This window comes from Chanos chanos, chromosome 1 (genome assembly GCF_902362185.1).
Source record: "Chanos chanos chromosome 1, fChaCha1.1, whole genome shotgun sequence".
NCBI lineage: Eukaryota > Metazoa > Chordata > Actinopteri > Gonorynchiformes > Chanidae > Chanos > Chanos chanos.
Window position 1 is genome coordinate 19,216,714 of NC_044495.1, and position 19,950 is coordinate 19,236,663.

Here is a 19,950-nt window from a genome sequence, read left to right on the forward strand (position 1 = left end):
GTTTCTACAATTGAAAGAGTTTTAAAACTCCACCTACATAATGTTCTGAGTAGTCTGAGCACAGCTGACTCATCTGACTTTCTTCAGTTACTGTCGACGCTTTCAGGAATGAGAGAGTCGATTTCATGGTGATTAATTGGGTACAGCTGAGAGTGACCTGTGAGATTTAGGGAGATGTCTGCACCTTTGAAGTGTGGCACCGCACTTTCCTGAGCCGTCATGTCAAATGAAATGTGTCCTTAAGCATGACAGCTGATACGAGGGCAGTTACCCAGTAAATGAAAAGCAGAAGAAGAAGCAGCAGCAGCCAAGTAGACTGGAGTGATCCATGATAAAAATCAAGTCAGCAGCATGGCCAATGCTAGCATTAACAATAATCATAGCTGTTGATTTGAATAAATACTATTATTAGACCTCAGCCAGTTGTTCAGGCTATAGCACCCTCTGTACTTATAAATTAAGGATACGTGCTTCCCTCCCTTCTCCCTCCCTCCCTTCATTTCTCCTTCCCACCCACATCCTGTCTCCTCAATAGCTGAGGAAAGGTCACTGCATTTATGACAATAAATGTGTCTTGAGTGGTAAATTCAGCCACATCAAAGGGGGCCCATCAATCTCAGAGAGAAGCCCTGCATGTTACTGCACAGCCAGCCAGGGTGTAAAACAAAATCTTTAAAACCACAGTAGGCCGCTTTTGAGGCAATAGCCTTCCCGACAGGACACTTTTTCTCTTTTTTCTTTCTTTCTTTCTTTTTTTTTTTTATAAACACCTGTGGTATTACCCCTGGCCTTGGTCAAGGAAAATTACTCCTCTAGGACGAGAGAAGATACAGTTTCTGCTAGCTGCCATTTTTGCTCACTAACACTCAAGATGGATCAGGAGAGACCTGTAGAGTCACTGAAGTTCTCTTCATGGATTTATCGCTCCTTTTGAAGTTTGAGCAAAAGTACAGTTGTAAGAGTATATATTTCCATATAAGAGATTGAATTATGGAAGCAATTCATCTGAAAACAAGATGTGGCTTTATATGACAGGCTGTATGTTCTGTCAAAATGTTGAGAGACATTTTAACGTTATACTTTTAAGCACAGACTATGCTCCAAAATCGAAAGGTCATGCTGTCTATGTCAAGATGATCTTTGCATGGTGGAAAGTTCAACTCAGTTTTCTGTGTTGCCCTACTTGCTTATCTTCTAAGAGGAGATTTCTGGGGCTCTGAATGTGAAAATGATATACCAGTGTAGCTGTTTATGAGACATAGACGTTTGCGACTAGTGAGCCTTAAGTTGGATAAGTGTCATATTTGGTTCCCAGAAATCCACAAATCCTTAAATCCTTACATCCAAGTCAGCACAACTCAGCACGGCATTTCACACAACAGGGCAGATCACAACACGGGAAGCAGACATGGTTAGACCTCTGCCCACAAAGCTTATTGTTGAGTTGTGTCAGAACACAGTTGTAACATCAAGGCCGTTGTTATTGTCCTTGCTGTGGAGCGATTGTTACTGTCCTTGCTATTTGGAATGGTCATAAGGCAGTAGTAATTTTTCATCTCTGTCTACAATATTACTCTTTATTGTGTGGCTGAGTGCTAGATGTGTAATACAAGATATCTGTTCTGTATTTCCTCTAGTATCTCTGGCCTCCAGTACACTGGGGTTGGCTGGGCAAGTGGTCCACACAGAGACAACTGAAGTAACCTTAGTCAGCGACTCCATCATGGGTTTTGGGATCCAACTGCAGGGGGGGGTCTTCGCCACGGAAACACTGTCGTCACCCCCTCTCATTGCTTACATAGACCCTGACAGCCCTGCAGAGAGGTGAGACTAAAACTTTTGTGTGTTTTAGTTATTTACAGTGTAGTTTCCTAACCTTAACATCACACACATTTTCTGAATTGGTAAATAAAATCCCTCCAAATTCCCCCTCTTACAAGCCCTTGGTCGTTGCGTCTCTCCTTTCATCCCTCTCTCCTTTAACAGTGAAACGGTGAGAGGTAACATTACTTTCCACTTTGTGTAATGTGACCATAAAATCTTGTAATATATTGCTGCCTTGCCTTGAACACAAATCTTTATGTGGATTGATTGAATGCTCAGAAGCATATGAGAGTAAAACCTTTCACTATGATTGCTTTAGTGAGGCTGCTTCAGTGGCATCCAAATGACCATACAAGTGTAATGGTTTCAGGATTTATCTCCAGAGCTCTCAGTAATGACTTGCTGAAGTGACCAGTATAGCTTTAAGCACAAGGCCTCCCTGTAATTACACTGTTGGATGTGAACCCTTTCACGTTAAAAATGATGGAGTTCTGTCATAGTGTAAGAATGATTTACACCTGTTTGTTTTCCAGATTTTTCTGACCCTAAGATGCATTGTAACAGAACAGGTTTATAAAAAAGACAATACTCTCACAATCTCAAATAATTTAAGCAGGACCCAAAATGATTACATGAAAATAATTCATCAGTGTCTTCATAATACCTGCAGAGCATATTACATGAGTGGACTGTTCAGTGAAAGGTGCTGCTCTTAGAATCTCACATCCAGCTAATGGACAGAACACGATGACCTGGCTCTGAATCTAAAGATGAATGGGCTGTTGTACTTGGTCCATTGCCATGAGTGCTGCCACCTCTTTACGCTGTCAGTAGATTAATGCTCCATTTATAGATAAAGGACACCATTCACTAAAGAAAGGAAATCTGTATAACTCCTCTTGCATCCACACAGATGTGGAATCCTACAGATTGGCGACCGTATCCTGTCCATCAATGGCATCCCCACTGAGGACAGCACCCTGGAAGAGACCAATCAACTACTGCGGGATTCCAGCATAACCAGCAAAGTCACACTAGAGATTGAGTTTGATGTAGCAGGTAGGAATGTCTATCAGGCAATTTAGCCAAACCATCTGGCAGTCAACTGAAATCCTTTCGTGTTTGGCTTTCATGATTCGAAGGATTAAAATGTGGAGCAGTGATCTTAGCAAAATTACTTGCTGATAGCGGCTGGACTGTTTTGTTTATGTTTTTGTTCAGAATAACTACTAACAATCTCCTCGTGGGCTTTGGCAGTGAATTCACACTGTGTGCATTGCCAAAGGGCTTCAGTCCAGATGACATGCCTGACGCCCTATCATTGTTCCATGCTTAGCTTCTTTTTGATATTTTGTATATTTGGTTGATTACCAGTTCAAAGATATCGTTTTGAATTCTGAAGTGGATGTATTTACTAGATTTTAATTAAAATACAGAAACATATGCAGCACAGAAAAAAAGATTACAATTTCAAAATATTCCCCTGAGAAGCAATATTGTGTTTATAGCAATAATAATTTCACATTATTTAAATTGTTCCAGACCTTTACATACCAGGCTCCACTTTGAAGTGAATACTGTCCACACAGTGTTTTTGATTCATACTGTATCACACGGAAATTTTTATTTAAATCGGGGAAAATTATATATGACATTGTTGTGAAGAATACAAAAGGCTATCCTTGAGTAAATGATTAATTATTGCTTTTAAGTTGCATTTAAAAAGGGAGCGTAGGTTCGGGTTCCTCGGGGTGGGGGGTTGGCAGGGGGGGGTGAGCTGGCCTGAATTAGTGAGTGATCATTTTAAGAGCTGCAGCCTTAATGAGTAATTGTTGCCCATTGGAGTGCCATGGATTTTCTTTTTCGAGTGCTTTGACACTTCTGTGATCCTTGGTGTCCTTTTGCAGTATGGAGTCCAAGGCATGTGGGACATTTTGTTCTCATATTTATAAAGTTTCTGTTCTATCTACAAGGCAAAGCTCACAGAGTTTCTGTTTGATGACTGTCTGAGATAGGATTTTCTTTCTCTTCTCATTCTCTCTTTTTTCTAGTGCGTGCCTATAACTTATTTTAAGTCTTCTATATTCTTGTCTTTTTGAGAGCTTCAACACTAGCGTGTGTTTTTGGCAGCACGTGTACCTGTTAATGTATTTGGCAGCATGTGCCTGTGTATTGTATGTAACTGCTCATCCTCTTCTTCCCTGTCTTGTGTAGAGTCTGTCATTCCTAGCAGTGGCACCTTCCATGTCAAGCTACCAAAGAAGCCAGGAGTAGAGCTGGGTATCACCATTAGTTGTAAGTGTCATATTCCCTTTCTATATCTATAAATGGTTTGTTTGCATCTTTATCTTGACTGTGTGTCTGTAGCATGTTCATTTCTATTGGACTCTGTGAGCCCTTTTTCCCTTCATGTACCTCTAGTGCTAAAAGTCTTTTTGGCCCCATGAAAATGAATCTCCTTCAGCGACATCAATTATGTAACCGGCGCTAGTGTTGAGTGTGGCCTTTATAGGAGAATTGGTTTCTAAATGAAGTGATAATTGGAGCTAAATTTGATGTCAACCGTGCCTTTAGTCACAGCATGATTGGCTAAACCTTGACAGTTCTTCGAGGTCTAAGATTTGGCATCAGCTCAGTGATTTTATCTAGCGTTTGATCCTCAGCATTCATTATGAAATGGCCAACTACTCTTCGGAGAGCACAAACCTGGGACATGATTATTCCTGTTTGTTTGTTTTGCTAAGCGATTAAAGATCAAGAGAAGAGAGGGACTACGCAAATGAGATGTTACTGTTATATAAAGTTTCCCCTTGGTTTTCTTTACTTTACCTTTGAGATTTTAATTGGGGCTGATTAACATGACTGAGGTCTCTGCTTTGGAATGCAAGGCTAATGTGAAGGGCTGTGATCTGGAATTCAGATTCACTATTTTCTGAAATTGACTCCTTCTGACACCCTTCCATGACTAAACCCATGTAAAGGGTATCCAGATTTCAAATGAACCTGTATGACTGGGATAGAGGACAGGTTATCAGATTAAGCTAACATGGAAGTACAGGCTTTTCCCTCTTACCAATCAGCCTTGTCATTCTAATTTTTGCGCAGTTGCATAATGTTGTGAGGTTAAACAATACAAGGCATGAAATATTTTCAGCAACAACCATTTCATAGTTGGATGTATTTTTGAGTGTTGAACTGAACAAAAATAGTTCAGTTGCAAATTTTTTAAAGACTTGAAAACCCACTACTGGACGCTAATTTTGAATCATTGAACAACACGCAGAAGTGCTTCCTTTATGGTGCTTTATTAGCAGCCAGTTGCCCTGTTTTTCCTGTCTTTGTCATCATACTGTCCTCTTTGTGACATCCTCTTTATTTCACAGGAAAGCCATACCTGAGGCTCATTTTGTGTATTGAGATTCCAAAGTGTCCCCTCATCTACATTCCCCAATCTCACTTTACACCAACTTCCCTTTAACTTCCCAACCCCACCTTACCCCAACCTCTTATCTCTTCCCCCCCCCCAGAGGGAATGCTTTCTCTTATAGCCCGTCTTATCATTTGTTTACCGTCATTTTGACGCTTGGAAAGGACCTTAACAGCGGAACAATTATCAGAACACAATCTGTTCTCTGAGTGCTGTTAGGCCACCAGAGAGATCTGCTTTAACTCACTTGCAACAAATGCACAGCTTTTAGCAGCTGCTTTATCAAAGCTCGCCTGTATTATCAAGCAATAATGATTCGTTTTGTTCTTGCATGGCACTTGCTTCATACTGCCAATGAAGTGAAGTATTTTTTTCCTTTCTACCCTGTCAAATGAATCTGACTGGCAAATTTTTGGACCATAGGTGAGGTCCCATTTAACTCCCTTCAAGTAATAGTCTGTCCCTCAACTTACTGTTGCCTATCTCAGAAACGTCCTAGTTGTCTTACAGCACACTTTACAGGCAAGGCCATGTCTTCACTTTGTGTGTTTCTGTACAACTTTTAGAAGTAACTTTAATTGAAGTAGATCTAAACCGTCTGAGCTGATGTATTTACAGAGATATGCGATAACTGACTATGCCGTCTTGTCTGTTTTGTGTTCATCTTTTTGCAGTTGCTTTGTAAACTATTACCTTTCACCACTGTACCCTACCAAAGGTGGTGCACAATCCATTAAGATTCTTTGGCGATTTGGAGAGGTTTTAAACAGCATGATGGAGCATTTAGACACAGACCACAAGTTGTAGTATTTTCCCTTTAACGTGACTTGTGTTCAGTTGATTATGTGAAGTGTCTCCTTAAAAAGCGAGAGACAATAAGAGGTAAAGCAGAAAAAAGGATGTTTGTTGCACTAAAAGTGTTATCGCATGTAACATACGGAGGACACAAGAAACGGACTGATGAGCTGTGTTCACAGGCCTCTCGAAGCGCCATCTTATTTATGTTTGCTTCTTTCTCCCCTCTTAGCCCTCAGTGAGAGTTTAATGGATCCCTGTTTTATGCTCGGGCCCCAACCATATTTCATAGCACCATGTTAAATCAACCAGGGACAGCTTCCCAAACCTCTTGTTTTGCCCTTTTCAGAGATCACAAACGCTGAGTTAAGATTATTTTTACTAATATTTGAGATTATGATATTACCAAGAGCAGTGAAGTCAAGGTTCATATAAAGTTCTTGTGGCATTAATACTAAAAATTAACGTTTCTGTGATTCTGCAGGTTTGTTCAAATTATATGTACTACTGGTAACAGAATGATAAAAAGTGCAGTCAAATTCAACCACATCAAACATAATTTTTCAGCAGTCAGTATTGAAATACTTTATTTCTTGGTTGATGTTTGTAGCAGGATTTCAGTCTTGTGAGTCCCAGCTCTGGTCTTAGCTGCTGCTTGCATCATAGGGTACTAAGACTTTCTTTACCTGCTCAGCCACTCAGACACACTTAACACGGTCCAGCAGTTCTGACAGTGTTAGGGGTGATGTGCTACACATCATATTTAGGGAAGAGACTGAAACTAGCAGATGAAAGAAACTATGACAGATCTGTTTTCAGAGCACAACTCGTTTAGCTGAAGGTACATTTTTTTTAAGGGAACGGAAAGGTTGTGTAATTCCATATAGCGGCAAAATCAATGAACTACATCTATTTGAACTTGGCATCCCCCTCCCTTCATTAGACCAGCAGCTGTCTGTTTATGTAATTGATGTTGTGAAATGCCATTGACTTTTTCTGTCTTGAAAATGTAGCACATCTGTCTTGGATCTAAACCTGCAGAGTGTATTTCTTTGAAATCCCTGAATTCATCATTTCCAACTGGCAGGCAGAGTTGAAAGTGTGTGCTTTGATATACTGCATCTGAAAGGAGTACCATCCCAGGATGTAATAAGAACATATGGTGGGGTGCCTTCACGGTCATTGGACATCGCCATGTCTCTGCACCAAACAGCAACAGTGATTATTTCCTCTGTCAAAGTCATGCTACCATTTGGAGATTGAATCATAAGATATATGAACCAATTGCTTGGTGCCTTTGCTTCTTACATTCTGTCAATTTGTGCTCGGAGTGTCAGGCCAGTGGGTAGGAGCCTTAGCGTGACTGACAACCCCTTAGGCAATTTCTTTGCCTTCACTTTTTGACTGCAGCTAGCACTTTAATCTGCCACCTCTGGATTGAGTCTTCAACCTTTTCTCAATTGAATACCTCCGCCTTTGGTTCCTGAGAAAACTTGCCCGGCAGTGGTCTGAGGTTTTGGCCGCTGGTTGGCCAAATTCAAAGTGATTATTTTCCATCTGACTATCTAAATGATATCCATTTCACACGAATTGCTTTCTGTCTGACTTTGTCTTTTTTCTTTCTGCTGAATTAAATTTTGTACGGCCGACCCGTTTCACAATTTAAAATCATTTAAAACTTAAGACAGGCAAAAAAAAAAACCTTCTTGCCACTTTAAAAACTTTCTGCATGCACATTGCTGCTTACAGAAAATGTGTACGGCGAGATGTGTGCACTGTACACAGGCAGGCATAGTGATATTGTCAATCATCAGCTGTGAGAAAAGAGGCAATAATAGGTATGCCAGAGGAGATAGTGAAATAACGTGATTGACTTAGTGTTGTGATGTTCAGGCAGAGCTAGAGCTGAGTCGGGACAGTTTGTTTACTCTACTTAATAGACACAGAGATAAACTCTCTCTCTCTCTCTGCCTACTGCTCACACAGTTTAATAGGAATCACTTGTTTCCTCATTTAGCACACGCTGTCTGTAGATGCACTTTCCTGCAAAATGTTTTACTGCATAAAAGTATATACCGCGCAGTGAGAAAGCAGGTACAGCCCGTGAAAAGGTGTGTGTTTTTTAACATATTTGATTTCACAGGGTGTACATGTACTTACGTTTTCACACCGTTTATAAATATTTATATACTTTTAGAGAAGATGATTCTTTCTGCTTAGGCCGATAGCAACATATACACAGTTATCATCACAAGATATTTAAATAGGTGTTCCATAAATCCAGAAGCCAACAAATCAGTTTTATTTAGTAGCTGTGCCAGTGTGTAAAATGAATCTTCATATATTTGCTAAAACCAGTGAAAGTCTGCCTTGATTGGCATTAATGGACTCTAATGTCAAATTTGATCAAATTATTGATGATTTAGCCTGATTGTTAGTTATGTCGTGTGGTTGTCTTATGATTTCTCTCTTGTCTTTTGCCCCTTTTTTCACCTCTCCATTTCAGCTCCATCCAGCAGGAAGCCAGGGGATGCACTCATTATCTCTGACATCAAGAAGGGCAGTGTGGCTCACAGGTATGTGGTCTGAAACCCTTTGGCCCTTCTCTCTCAGAGAGGTGAACAAAACAGGGCTGATGGGACTAAGACTGCACCACATCCAAATCCAAATCAAATCAAAGACAACAGTATACTTGGTATCAGTACACAACACTGCATCATTCATCAATTCCCAGCAAATGATCTTTCACTGTTTCAACATCTGTTCCTCTGCACTGCCAGAATTCATTCAATAGATATGCAGCATCTTATCCCACCATTGAATGCATTGTATGTTCTGGAGCAATACAGTCCATTGTAGTACACCATCCTACACAGCACAGTAGCCTGGAGAGCTTCTCTTATATACAACATATACAGCCCCGGTTATCAGCATTGTATCTGGGGCTATTCACACAACTTCAGGAAAAATTTGTTCTCGTTTCTATAATCTGCTTTCACAGATCAATACAGGTAATTTATCACTCAGTAGCTCATGTTCTGTACTGTTATGTTGAATGCTGAATGTTGTTAGGTTTTGCATTTAGCCCAGTGGATGCTATTTGACACACTTAGAAATGTGCTCACTTGGAAGTGTATCCAAGGTGTAAGTGCAGCTGTCAACATGAGAAATGCTAGTGTCTAGTGACAGATGACAGCTTAATTAAATATCCTAAAAAAAAAAAAACTGAGTGTCTCCTCACATTTAAATATCCAGACTGGCGTTATCCCAAATACACACAATGTAATTAAGCCAAAAAAAAAAAGAATAGAAAAGAAGAGTTAATAGATTGCATTGTTAATAGATTGTTGGTCAGTCAGACCTCTGTGCTTAACTCCCCTTGGTTGCACAATCTGCTCACCGGGGAGTACCGTCAGTCCTCACTAATTGCCCTACATTCAGCGGCGATGGCCTAATTTGTTGTAATGTTATGTAAGTCCACATATGTTTATCTGATAATGATGCGAAGAGATGCAAAATCCGCTCATGGACCTATTGGCGTGAGACGTGTGTTAGGTGTCCTAAGCCACATTTTGTCTGTTAGCTTTGTGTTGTTCAGTCATTCAAATTTAGTCCCTTTTTTATTAAGGAGACATACGGCTCTTTGTGAAAAAGCCGTAATGAGAGAGCTTTGCTTTTGTTAAAAAAGGTCTTATTAGAATAATGACAAGAGCCATCAGGATTACCATTTCAAATTCAATGTTCTCTGTACTGTATTGTTCTCCAAATGAACCACAGTGATTCAAGCTTTTTTTGAGTTTTATGTCACAAAAACTTTTAAATTATCTTTGTGGGTCTCTGAAGATAATGAAACAAATCACATCAACCTTGTGGAATTACTAAATGTACACACATGACTGAAATAATTAAGTAGCTGTGTTTTTGTGTGTCTGTCTTCGTCAGGGCATGTGTCCATTCATTATAAACATAGAAGTTTTGGATAGTAAAAAAAAAAATGTGTGTATTAAGGTACACTTCATAACAACCGTGAGTTCTGTGAAGTCATAGTTTATCGTGTGTGTTTTGAATAGACTAGCTCTTTGGCAGATCTCCAACACTCTAATGTGTGTTTTCTGATAGAACGGGCACTCTTGAGCTGGGTGATAAACTCCTGGCCATTGACAACATTAGACTGGACAACTGTTCCATGGAAGATGCTGTACAGATACTTCAGCAGTGTGAGGATTTGGTCAAGCTCAAGATCCGCAAGGACGAGGACAACTCAGGTACCCTTGAGCCTCTGAACAAAAATCCCATACTCTCTCTCACACACACTAAACTCCCCCTGTCTGCGTAGATTAGACAGACTGCCAATAACCTCAGTGTTAAAGCACATTGCATCATATCCATATGCCGTGTGGTCCCTAAGTGTGTCCGTTGTGATCAGAGAGATTAATTTGCACAGATATCAGAGTCATTGTTTTTTTTTAAGGAGAATGCCCCTGTCTTTTTACTCTCGAAGAAACATTTCCACATTTGGGTGTTGATTTATTTGTTTGTTTGTTTACTAGATTGTAAACCTCAATGATGTGTATGGTCAATTTAAAGCGTTCCCTACCCACAATCCTCCATTGCTGCAGCTACAAATTACTTTAGTTCTTAATACAGGAACACAGTAAGATATGAACCTCCTCCACCAACTTAATACCATTAACATGGTGTATGAAGAGAAAAATGGCTTTAATCAGACCAGTTAGGCATGCTCGTTGAGTTGATTTGGTCAATTAGAGGTCCCTAGTCAGAACTGTGGCTTCAGGGGAAAAGTTGCAAAGTGTCCACTGCTGGATGTCATTCAGTCAGGAGGTGCTGAACTTAAATTATATTATGTACTTATTTATTTGAGCTTGAAATTTAACACTTAATTATGGGTTTTACAGAATCAGTGCAGATGATGAGCTAATTATAATATGAAGGAGACTGTGATTGAAACAAACCAGAAATTATCTCAGAATGTTCCCATTCCATCTGTTGTAATTATTATTATTATAATTATTATTATTATTATCATCATTTTCATTATTATTCATAATACTCTCCATCATTTCCTATTATTTTTATATTTTCAATGTTCATCTCTCTATCCAATTCTAAATCCCGGCCATTACAAAACGTCTGCGACAACCCAGGGGTGTGAGGGTCTTCAGTAAACACAGAGTCAGCTACCAGGTCTTTTTACCTGCCAAAATACAGTACAGTTTGTCTTTTAGTTACATGAGAACCTCAGTGATGTAAATGAGGCTTCCAGCACTTATGGTGCTTGTTATGCTCACTCACTAATGTAAATTTGAACGGTTACTGCGTGGTCAAATATTCTCATTTCTATTTACCGAAGAATCGTTCTCACATTATATTTGGCATGTAACTATAAGTGGGTCTCATTCATTTGAATTTTAAGGGTTAGTGAATCAAAATGTATAAATGAGTTTGCTGAAAGTCCTCGGCTAAGACTTATGTTAGGTTCTGGGTGTAAACACAATGCCAAATCACAGGGAATACAAAAATACACATCCTTGAATAGGAGAATATTCCACACTGTTTTTGCTTCTGATTATTAAGCCAATGAAGCCAATATTGTACCTCTGTATAATTTGCTGGACTAATTTATGGAGTTACTCTGTAAATATACTGGAGAACTTAAATTTGATTCAAACATTACAGGCAGAATTGAAACCCAGGCAGGAGACCAGACTGTCTTTATTTGCTGCCCATTCATTTCCTCTCATAGATTCACTTGAACAGTGCTGCCCATGTCTCTCCCCTCTCCTCATTAGAAATGTCTGAGTGAGAAAGACAGGACTCTCCATCACTTCTTTGACAATATATTCTTTCCAGCAGTCAGAATAACAGTAATCATCAATCTGCCTCATCTTCACAACACTGTGGAAGGCCCCCGGAACAGTATGGTTTTAGGAAGAGGGTAATTTAGTTCCCTTGCTTTCGTCGCTCCGTCAACAAAATGAAAACCCAGATGAACACACTTCCTAGCTACCGGCATGTCAAGGAAACTGCTTAAGCCCAGCTGGAGATTTAATGAACTGTTAAGATGAGTTTTATGCGGTGGGCTATAAGATTTCAGTCAGTCATTAGTATGGGAAGAAGAGCTTCGTGTGTGGAGGCTTGTTCAGGAGGGCCCCGAGCAAACCAATTCCCCTCCCTGTTCTTTTTGGCAGAGTTGGAATCCCTTGTCAGCAGTTGACCTTTAGTAATCGGCAGGGAACTGTATGAAATGAAGTGCTCTATCATACACGTGGCTGTCCTCAGCACAGTGTATGTACAGTATGCTGTGGTACTGAAGAAGTGCTGCTTCATGTAATTACCCAGGCCAATCAGCCAGACCTCTCAGGTCTGTTCCTGACAAGTCAACTCTCCTAGTCTCTGATGGATTGGCTGTTAAGATACTTATTCATACTTACATTAACTGTACAGTATCCCCCTTCTGCAGTAGTATATTATGTGTCTCCCTACTTTTTCCCCCCTTCACTTTCTTTTTTTGATTCTTTTTTGTGCCACTCTTCATACCCTCCTCTTTTCCTGTGAGGTTCTTCTTCTGTTTCCACCTCTTTTTTTATATGACGCTTTCACTTCCTTTTTTACATTTTTCGTTTTCATTTTCTTTTCACTTATTTTATTTCTCTTACCACACCTTTCTTTCTTTCCGTTTGTTTTCTTTTGTTTTGCTTTCCGTCCTTCCGGTCTTCTCTCCCCTTCCTTCTACTGTGCTTTTCTTCCCTCCCTCCCTCTTTCCCTCTCTCTCTCTCTCTCTCTCTCTCTGTGTTGCATTTTGTGAGGGCTGTCTTCGTCTGCTCTCTGCTCTTGTGAGGTCTCTGGGCTGACTCTGGCAGTGTTGATATCGACGCCCGTGTGCTGTTGGCCTGTGTTGCAGACGAGCAGGAGAGCTCCGGTGCCATCATCTACACCGTGGAGCTGAAACGCTACGGAGGCCCACTAGGCATCACCATCTCGGGCACAGAAGAGCCCTTTGACCCTATTATCATTTCCAGCCTCACCAAGGGAGGCCTGGCTGAGAGGTACACCAACCACCAAGACACACAGCCAGACTGATTACATGGTCGTTTAGGATGTTAGCTGAGATTGAAGATTTGCAGTTGTTGTACATTTCATCTGATATTTTTATGAGTGAATCAGCTGGATGTGATTTGGTCTCATCTGTTTTAAGATCTTATAACAGATACCTGAACAGTTATTTAAATAACTTAAGAAAGTTATGAAATCACACCTATGAAAGATGTGTGGCACAGTGTTTTAATGTTTTCCAGTTAAACCAAAATTAATATGTTAACACTCTTTTCCACAATGCACAGATTATGAGTTGATATGTGAAGCTGTTGTGACTTGGGAGTCTTGTGACACAAATGCAATCTTTGCGCTCACTTATTGTGATTGATTCAATACCTACTTTTGCTGTTGGCAGGACGGGTGCAATCCACATTGGTGATCGGATCCTGGCCATCAACAGTAACAGTTTGAAGGGAAAGCCACTTAGTGAGGCTATTCACTTGCTACAGATGGCGGGAGAGTCCGTCACTCTAAAGATCAAAAAACAGGGAGAGTGTGAGTCCAACAATGGTGGGATACCCACCCACATCACTATGGCATATGCACACCTACCACTTCTCTCTCTCTCTCTCTCCCTCCCTCTCTCACAGACAAACATATGCCCCCTCCCACTCTTGTTCGTGACTGCCATACGCACATCACTTAAGTCAGTGTTGGCTGAACACTTACAAAGCACTGCAGTTTTCTAATGTGACTCTTCGTATGAGACATTGTTTGGCTACTCTCTCTTGAATCACCTTATCTGAAGGCTGATTAAAACTGCACCACCAGTCTCATCTACAGGAAGTTCAATAGACTGACCACATTTTCTTACTCAATTGCTACGGATCAGTGAATAAATTGAATAAATGAGCGCTGGTTCGTGCATTCAATATACAATAAAAGCTATTGGGACATGGCAAATAACATCTCTATTCAGATAGTAAATGAATGGTAATAGTGATCCAGACAGATGTGGAGGATAATTCCTCTGTAAACCTTTGCTGATGTTATTGTACTGACCTTGACATTTCTTTCTCTCTCTGTTTGTCCCATAATCCCAATCTCTCTTTTCTATCTGCCCTTCCTCTGAAACTTTCTCTTTAATGTTCCTGTGTCTCTTCCCGCTCTGTAACTCTCTCTCATTATCCTTCTGCCTCTCTGCTTTCCTACATCTGCCTTTGCTTTTGTCTCTTTCTCACGCCTTTCATCTACTGCCTCTGGTTCTATGTTCTCTGTTTTCTCTCTGTTCTTTCTCTGTCTCCCTCTTCCTCTCTCTCCCTCTCTGTCTGTATCCCCTCCCCTCCCTCTATGTGTGTGTGTGTGTGTGTGTGCATGTGTGTAGTGGCAAGTCCCAAGCAGCCCTCAGTGACCGGGCGTATGAGTGAGTTGAGTGACGTGGACGATGAGAACCAAGCAGGACAGAAGTCAGGCAAGCTCTCTGACATCTTCTCTACGACCATTCCCAGTGTGGACAGTGCAGTCGAGTCCTGGGATGGCTCAGCCATTGACACCACTTTCAGCAATCAGGGTGAGTGGATGAGGCGTTACTGTATTTTGAAGGGAGGGCTGTGGGGGGCGTCAGAAGTGTACACTCTCACAGGACAGTTACTGGTCGGAGTTATTCTATTTGCAGCACAAAAAGTGCGGGGTGTTCCTCTTCCTCTTTCTTCTTCTTCTTTTTCTACTACTTAGCATTATTTTTAGAGAACGAACACTTGAAATGAGACACGCCTGCATGAAACGATAATACATGAAGCTTGGCATGCATGTGAAGTGGAGTGTGAATGTAGCAATGTATAGTTTGCATTTAATTATTGAATCTTAGAACAAAACATGGTGGTGATGGATTGCATAAATGCTCTTAATGTGCAAAATAGCTGTGTGGTTACCTTGTTTGTTTGGTCTTGTAATTCAAGTGTCTTTCCAGTCGATTGTCGTCCTGATGAAGTATATCGTAGGTTAAACTCATGTCAAATAAATGGCATGGATGTGATTTATATGTTGAAATGTTGTCTGGGAGTCTCCAGACCTGAGAGTAATTTAATGTTGGCTGAGTGATTCTCATCACGCCGGGTTCTCTGAAGGGCCCCATGCTGCTCTTTTAGCCACTGGCCTGAGTTTTAGCTCAGCCTCACAACAGGCCACATCCTTCCCTCTAACGATCATTTGTCATCCTCAATCAATTCTCACTCAATGTCTTGATAAATCTCACACTGTGTCTCTGACATTTACCAGCCTAAAAACAGAGTCCCTCCCTTATCTCTCTTTTCGTCTTTTCCTCACTGCCTCCCTGTTGTGAAGATACAGAACAGACAGTTCTTCATATTAACAGGTTCATACAGAATGTGTCTTCAGCCTAGAGGTGCCATGGCCTGAATATGGAGTAAAGCAGCATGAATCATAGATGTTTACACAGGTCCCAAGGCCGCAAACAAAGAGTAGCAGTCTGCCTGCTGAATTATAAATTGGGCCCATATTTGTGGAAAAAGAGTGGATTAGATACTGTAGATGGACCCTCCCAGGACACCCCATATGGAATGGATGCAGGATTCTGAGGTTAAACTGATATCTAACCTTTCACCATGGGAAGACTGAAATGGCATATGTAAAATACACTAAGGAAGACTATCTGTAATAGAATAATACACTATATTAATATGAACTAAAATGTAATTTCTTTTCTCAACCAAACAAAAAGCCATTTTTGCAACGAGTTAACCTTTCCTTGTCAGTATAAAAGCCTATGATACCATCTACATAAACTATGTCTCGGTCACCAGTTTATGCATGCAGCCAGAGGAAAACTCAAGGCCGAGAAATAGAAAACAATGCACTGACACTGTCTATGGAGTGAAGCATGTGAAATCAGTTGACCAATTCCTCCCAGTCCCTCCAGGCCTCCCCCCAGCCACAGCAGGTGGATTAAGTTGGATTAATGGCAAGGGCCTAGAGGTGTTAGCATTCAGGGTCTCATCAGCTTCCTGCTGGACTCCTCCATTTCACATACACTCTCACTGAACAGAGAACACAGAGCAAATAGCACATCAAGGACACAAATAGGTTCCTGCTTTTGCACATTGGTGTGGTTTATTTAGGGATTTAATAGTTTGTGGTGTACAGATATGTGTGAGTGCCTAAAATTTGTTCAAGGTTGTTTTTCCCTAAATTTACATAGATAGTTGCATTTAAACATTCAGTCTCTATTTCTTATATCATCTTAGGGTTTCTGACACATATGCAGTGGTATGAAATACTGCTGTGACACCTTCTAGGCAACCTGACTTTTGATTACGTGTAAGCCATTATGTCTCCTGTGTGAAAGCTGTAATACAGATAAATAATATTCATACAAATATTCATCAAGCCTTTGGATTACAAAAGCAGTAATAGTAACTTCATAAACACAACTTTCAAACAGAATATTCATGATTGTACACGTGGGGTTGGGGTTTGAGTTAGACTGTAACATAGAGATGCCATTTTATGTATTTTTATCTGTGTGTACGCATGTGTGTGCATATCCGTATGCTTATATGTATGTCTGTATGTATGTCTCAGGCCCAACAGGTTTCCAGGCGTCAGGATACAGCTTCCACAACCACGAGTGGAGGAATGCTAAACCAAGCCGTGGCAGCCTGTCCCCGGGCAGTACCCGCCAGAGGAGCAACATTCTGCAGGACCTGGGCCTTAGTGATGATGAATGGGACCGCCCCACTGCCAGCGGGTACAGTCACACCACCTGCCGCACTGACCACGGCACCCACATTAGCTTTCATTGAGCTGTTTGAATACTCAGACGCGAGACGTATGTATGGTAGTGTAAATCAAGATGGACAGTTGTGGTTGTAAAGTGTTGGGCTTATTTCTAGTCCAGGACAGAAACCTGTTTCACAATCAAATTCAGTACCTACAGAGCAAAGTTCAGCATAGAAGGGAAAAGAGATCTCATGAAGAGATGTATAAAATTTCCAGAGATTAGGCCTAACTGATGAATTGATTGTTGTTTCATGATATTGATTCATGAGAGCACTTCAGAGTCATATGAGGGAGTTCTTATTGAAGTCTGATTTTAACTGAGGTAACATAGCTTAAGTTAGGTAACATTTTCGCATCCCAGGCCAATAGCATTGTTCAGAATTAAAAGCACAGATCAATGTTATGTAACAGCGCTTGGGTCGCACTGTTGTTTTCAGTGGAAGTGGATGCAAGAAGTTTTTTAGGTTTCACACTAGTTAGCAGTGTTTGCCTGAAAACATCTAGTTAATCTCCACTAATGTTTTACTAACTGACTGATTATTGTTTTGATGTCTTTTTAGTGCTTGGCAAATAAAATAAACAGGGGCTCAGTTTTAGTAATGTAGTCAATAGTCAGACCTATACTTGAGTGGAGCATTTCAGACAAAAACCCATTCATCTCTGTACCTCACTTGACACAGGAAGCAAAACAAAATAAAACAAAACAAAACAACAACAATAATAATAATAGTAACAACTTGTGTCATTTCAACATATATCTTGTTGATTCTACTACAAGCATTTGAACCATTCAGACTTTGGCCTAGACACACTGCAGTTATGAGTTTGGAAAAAGGCTTTGCGCCAAAACAAAAGCATTAGACACTGCATGCTGTAATTATATACCTAACCTGGGTCATCCTGGTAACAGGAGATGTGTCTCTGAGGTTGTCACGTGTAGATGTAATTAATATTGTTGATTGTTGAAGTTCCTTTTCTTGACATCTGCAGAGCCTCAACGCTGCCCACTGGCTTAATCACAGATAGCAGGTGAGGCTCCATGCTGTGGCTGTCACTTACACCGCTGTTCTGAACAAAATGACCCCTTACAACCAGTTGCCATGTCTCAGAGCCCAAATTCACCTGGATGTCACCGCCCAGCATGGCGTGCCCATCTCAGTGTGTTCAGTTCCACTGGATGTGTCACTGTGTGTCTTCCCAAGCCCCGCCTCTGCCACCAGTGCCTGTACAGCTCATTGACTGACCCCTGAGCTCATCATTGTGATGCCTGCCTGCTCATTGACCAATCGGTGTGACCGTGGTGTGGTGACATTTCCCTTTGTTTCACAGGTTTACCGTGGGCCACGACGGAACAGAGCCTGACCAAGAGGAGAACTTCTGGTCCCAGGCGCTAGAGGACCTCGAGACGTGCGGCCAGTCTGGGATCCTCCGAGAACTTGAGGTGACTAAAGCAAAGTGGTTGTATTCAGTGTTTTTCGTTTCTAACTCACCAGTGAACCAGTTATCTCTGCCATTTTCCCCTGTCTATCCTCAATCTTTTTACGTCAGTGGTGGCCAGACTTTCACTCTATTCACTAGGTTCCCTTTTCCTTTTCAGTTTCATAAGATAACCTCCCTCTGGTTTTGTGTAACTGCTCCTTCTCTTTTTAGGACAAGCCAGACAAGCTTCTGAATAAAAGAAACCTGGCCATCTTGGTACCCCTTTCCTTTTTTGGCCTTTTCTTTTGCTTGTAGCACTGGCACTGTGGAGCTCTCCCTGTGCTTCTGGGCTCTTTCTCTCGCTGGGGGCCTGCTGGGAGGGGCTTTAGGGATGTCTCATTGATCACCATTAATGGCATTCACTTCAGGTTGTGGAGGTGCATTCAAGCAGTAACAGGCACTCTAGAGCTACTACTGAAGTCTTAACTAAATGCTAAAGAGCTTCCACTGAGGTGCAGTTATCCTCAAAACACAAGGAAAAACATGATTTCCTACATCAGTCCTCAGTTTGTCACATTCATGAGGATTTTGGTTTAGTGAGTCTTCTCAATAACACGTGGTTTGAGTGCAGTAAGTCTTTCAGTAAAGCATTTAGAGTTACTAAATGCAGATAAGCTTGACAGGAAATTTCTTTAAAGTCACGTACTGCTTTGGGTTACCACTGAATTGCTAGAATTATCTGGTTGCATTCCTTTAACCATAATTAGACTTGGTTTGTATGCTGAATACTTAAAGGTTATGAGTATGAAGTTGCGGGCACATATAACAAAATTAAATGTCTCAGTTTGAGTTGAATGTACCCGTCGGTTTAGTCAGCAGTGATCAAAGTCTTTGCCTCCGGTTAGTCTCAGTGCAGCTTAGTCATGTGTTTGCTGAAGTTGGAAAAAATTAGAAAGCTTTTGTTGTAAATAATGTACATTATCCATAATGGGACAGTATAACATGGTATTTTATGTGTCCAGGTGCATGGATACTGTGTTGTATTACCATTGTGTGGGTGGCTGCACAAATGAAATGCATCAGCTTGGTTAAATGGTGTGAACAGTTTTGTTACGTCATTAACATGAGACCACCATGTCATGCAGTTTGAGTGAGGATCACTCAGAACTGTCCAGTGGGAGGAGACCATGCAGTGTGCAGTGGGCATGGTGGGTCAGTGCAAAGCATGATGGGAGAGCTGCTGCAAGGCTTCTTGTGATGGAAAGTTTTTGTTCTTAGTCCTCTTTGAATGTCAATGTGTAACAGTGTCCCCTAAAACCATAGCATCCAAAACAATCTTCTTGCACCAAAGGATCTTAACTATCTTTCATCTCCAATAATGCATTGTCAACATTGTTTGCTCGTTAACTGTCTGTGCTTAATAATTGCCATGGCCCACAGTGTTGGAGTCAATGATGAAGTCTGTTGTAATGCATGTTAGCAAGAGGATGTTATGTGTCAAAATTTCTGCATCTTGATTATGTCAGAATGAACAAAACAATAGAAAGCCAGTAGCTATGAGTCTCAAACCGTGATACTGTTTACTTATTTTCTATATGTCCTCTCAGAATAACCAATGGATGAAAGCACAC

At 40.9% G+C, this 19,950-nt stretch overlaps 1 protein-coding gene across 1 annotated transcript in view; it reads left to right on the top strand.

Annotated features, from left to right (window-relative positions):
- grip1 (glutamate receptor interacting protein 1) overlaps positions 1–19,950 on the top strand; it is a 95,891-nt gene that overhangs the window by 73,908 nt on the left and 2,033 nt on the right. Inside the window, exons 12-23 of the mRNA XM_030779470.1 lie at positions 1,638–1,824; positions 2,738–2,883; positions 4,039–4,119; positions 8,553–8,622; positions 10,166–10,311; positions 12,906–13,113; positions 13,518–13,657; positions 14,487–14,672; positions 16,703–16,868; positions 17,891–17,929; positions 18,230–18,341; positions 18,551–18,595. Coding sequence (XP_030635330.1) covers positions 1,638–1,824; positions 2,738–2,883; positions 4,039–4,119; positions 8,553–8,622; positions 10,166–10,311; positions 12,906–13,113; positions 13,518–13,657; positions 14,487–14,672; positions 16,703–16,868; positions 17,891–17,929; positions 18,230–18,341; positions 18,551–18,595 — 1,526 coding nt within the window. The remainder of the gene's footprint in view (positions 1–1,637; positions 1,825–2,737; positions 2,884–4,038; positions 4,120–8,552; positions 8,623–10,165; positions 10,312–12,905; positions 13,114–13,517; positions 13,658–14,486; positions 14,673–16,702; positions 16,869–17,890; positions 17,930–18,229; positions 18,342–18,550; positions 18,596–19,950) is intronic.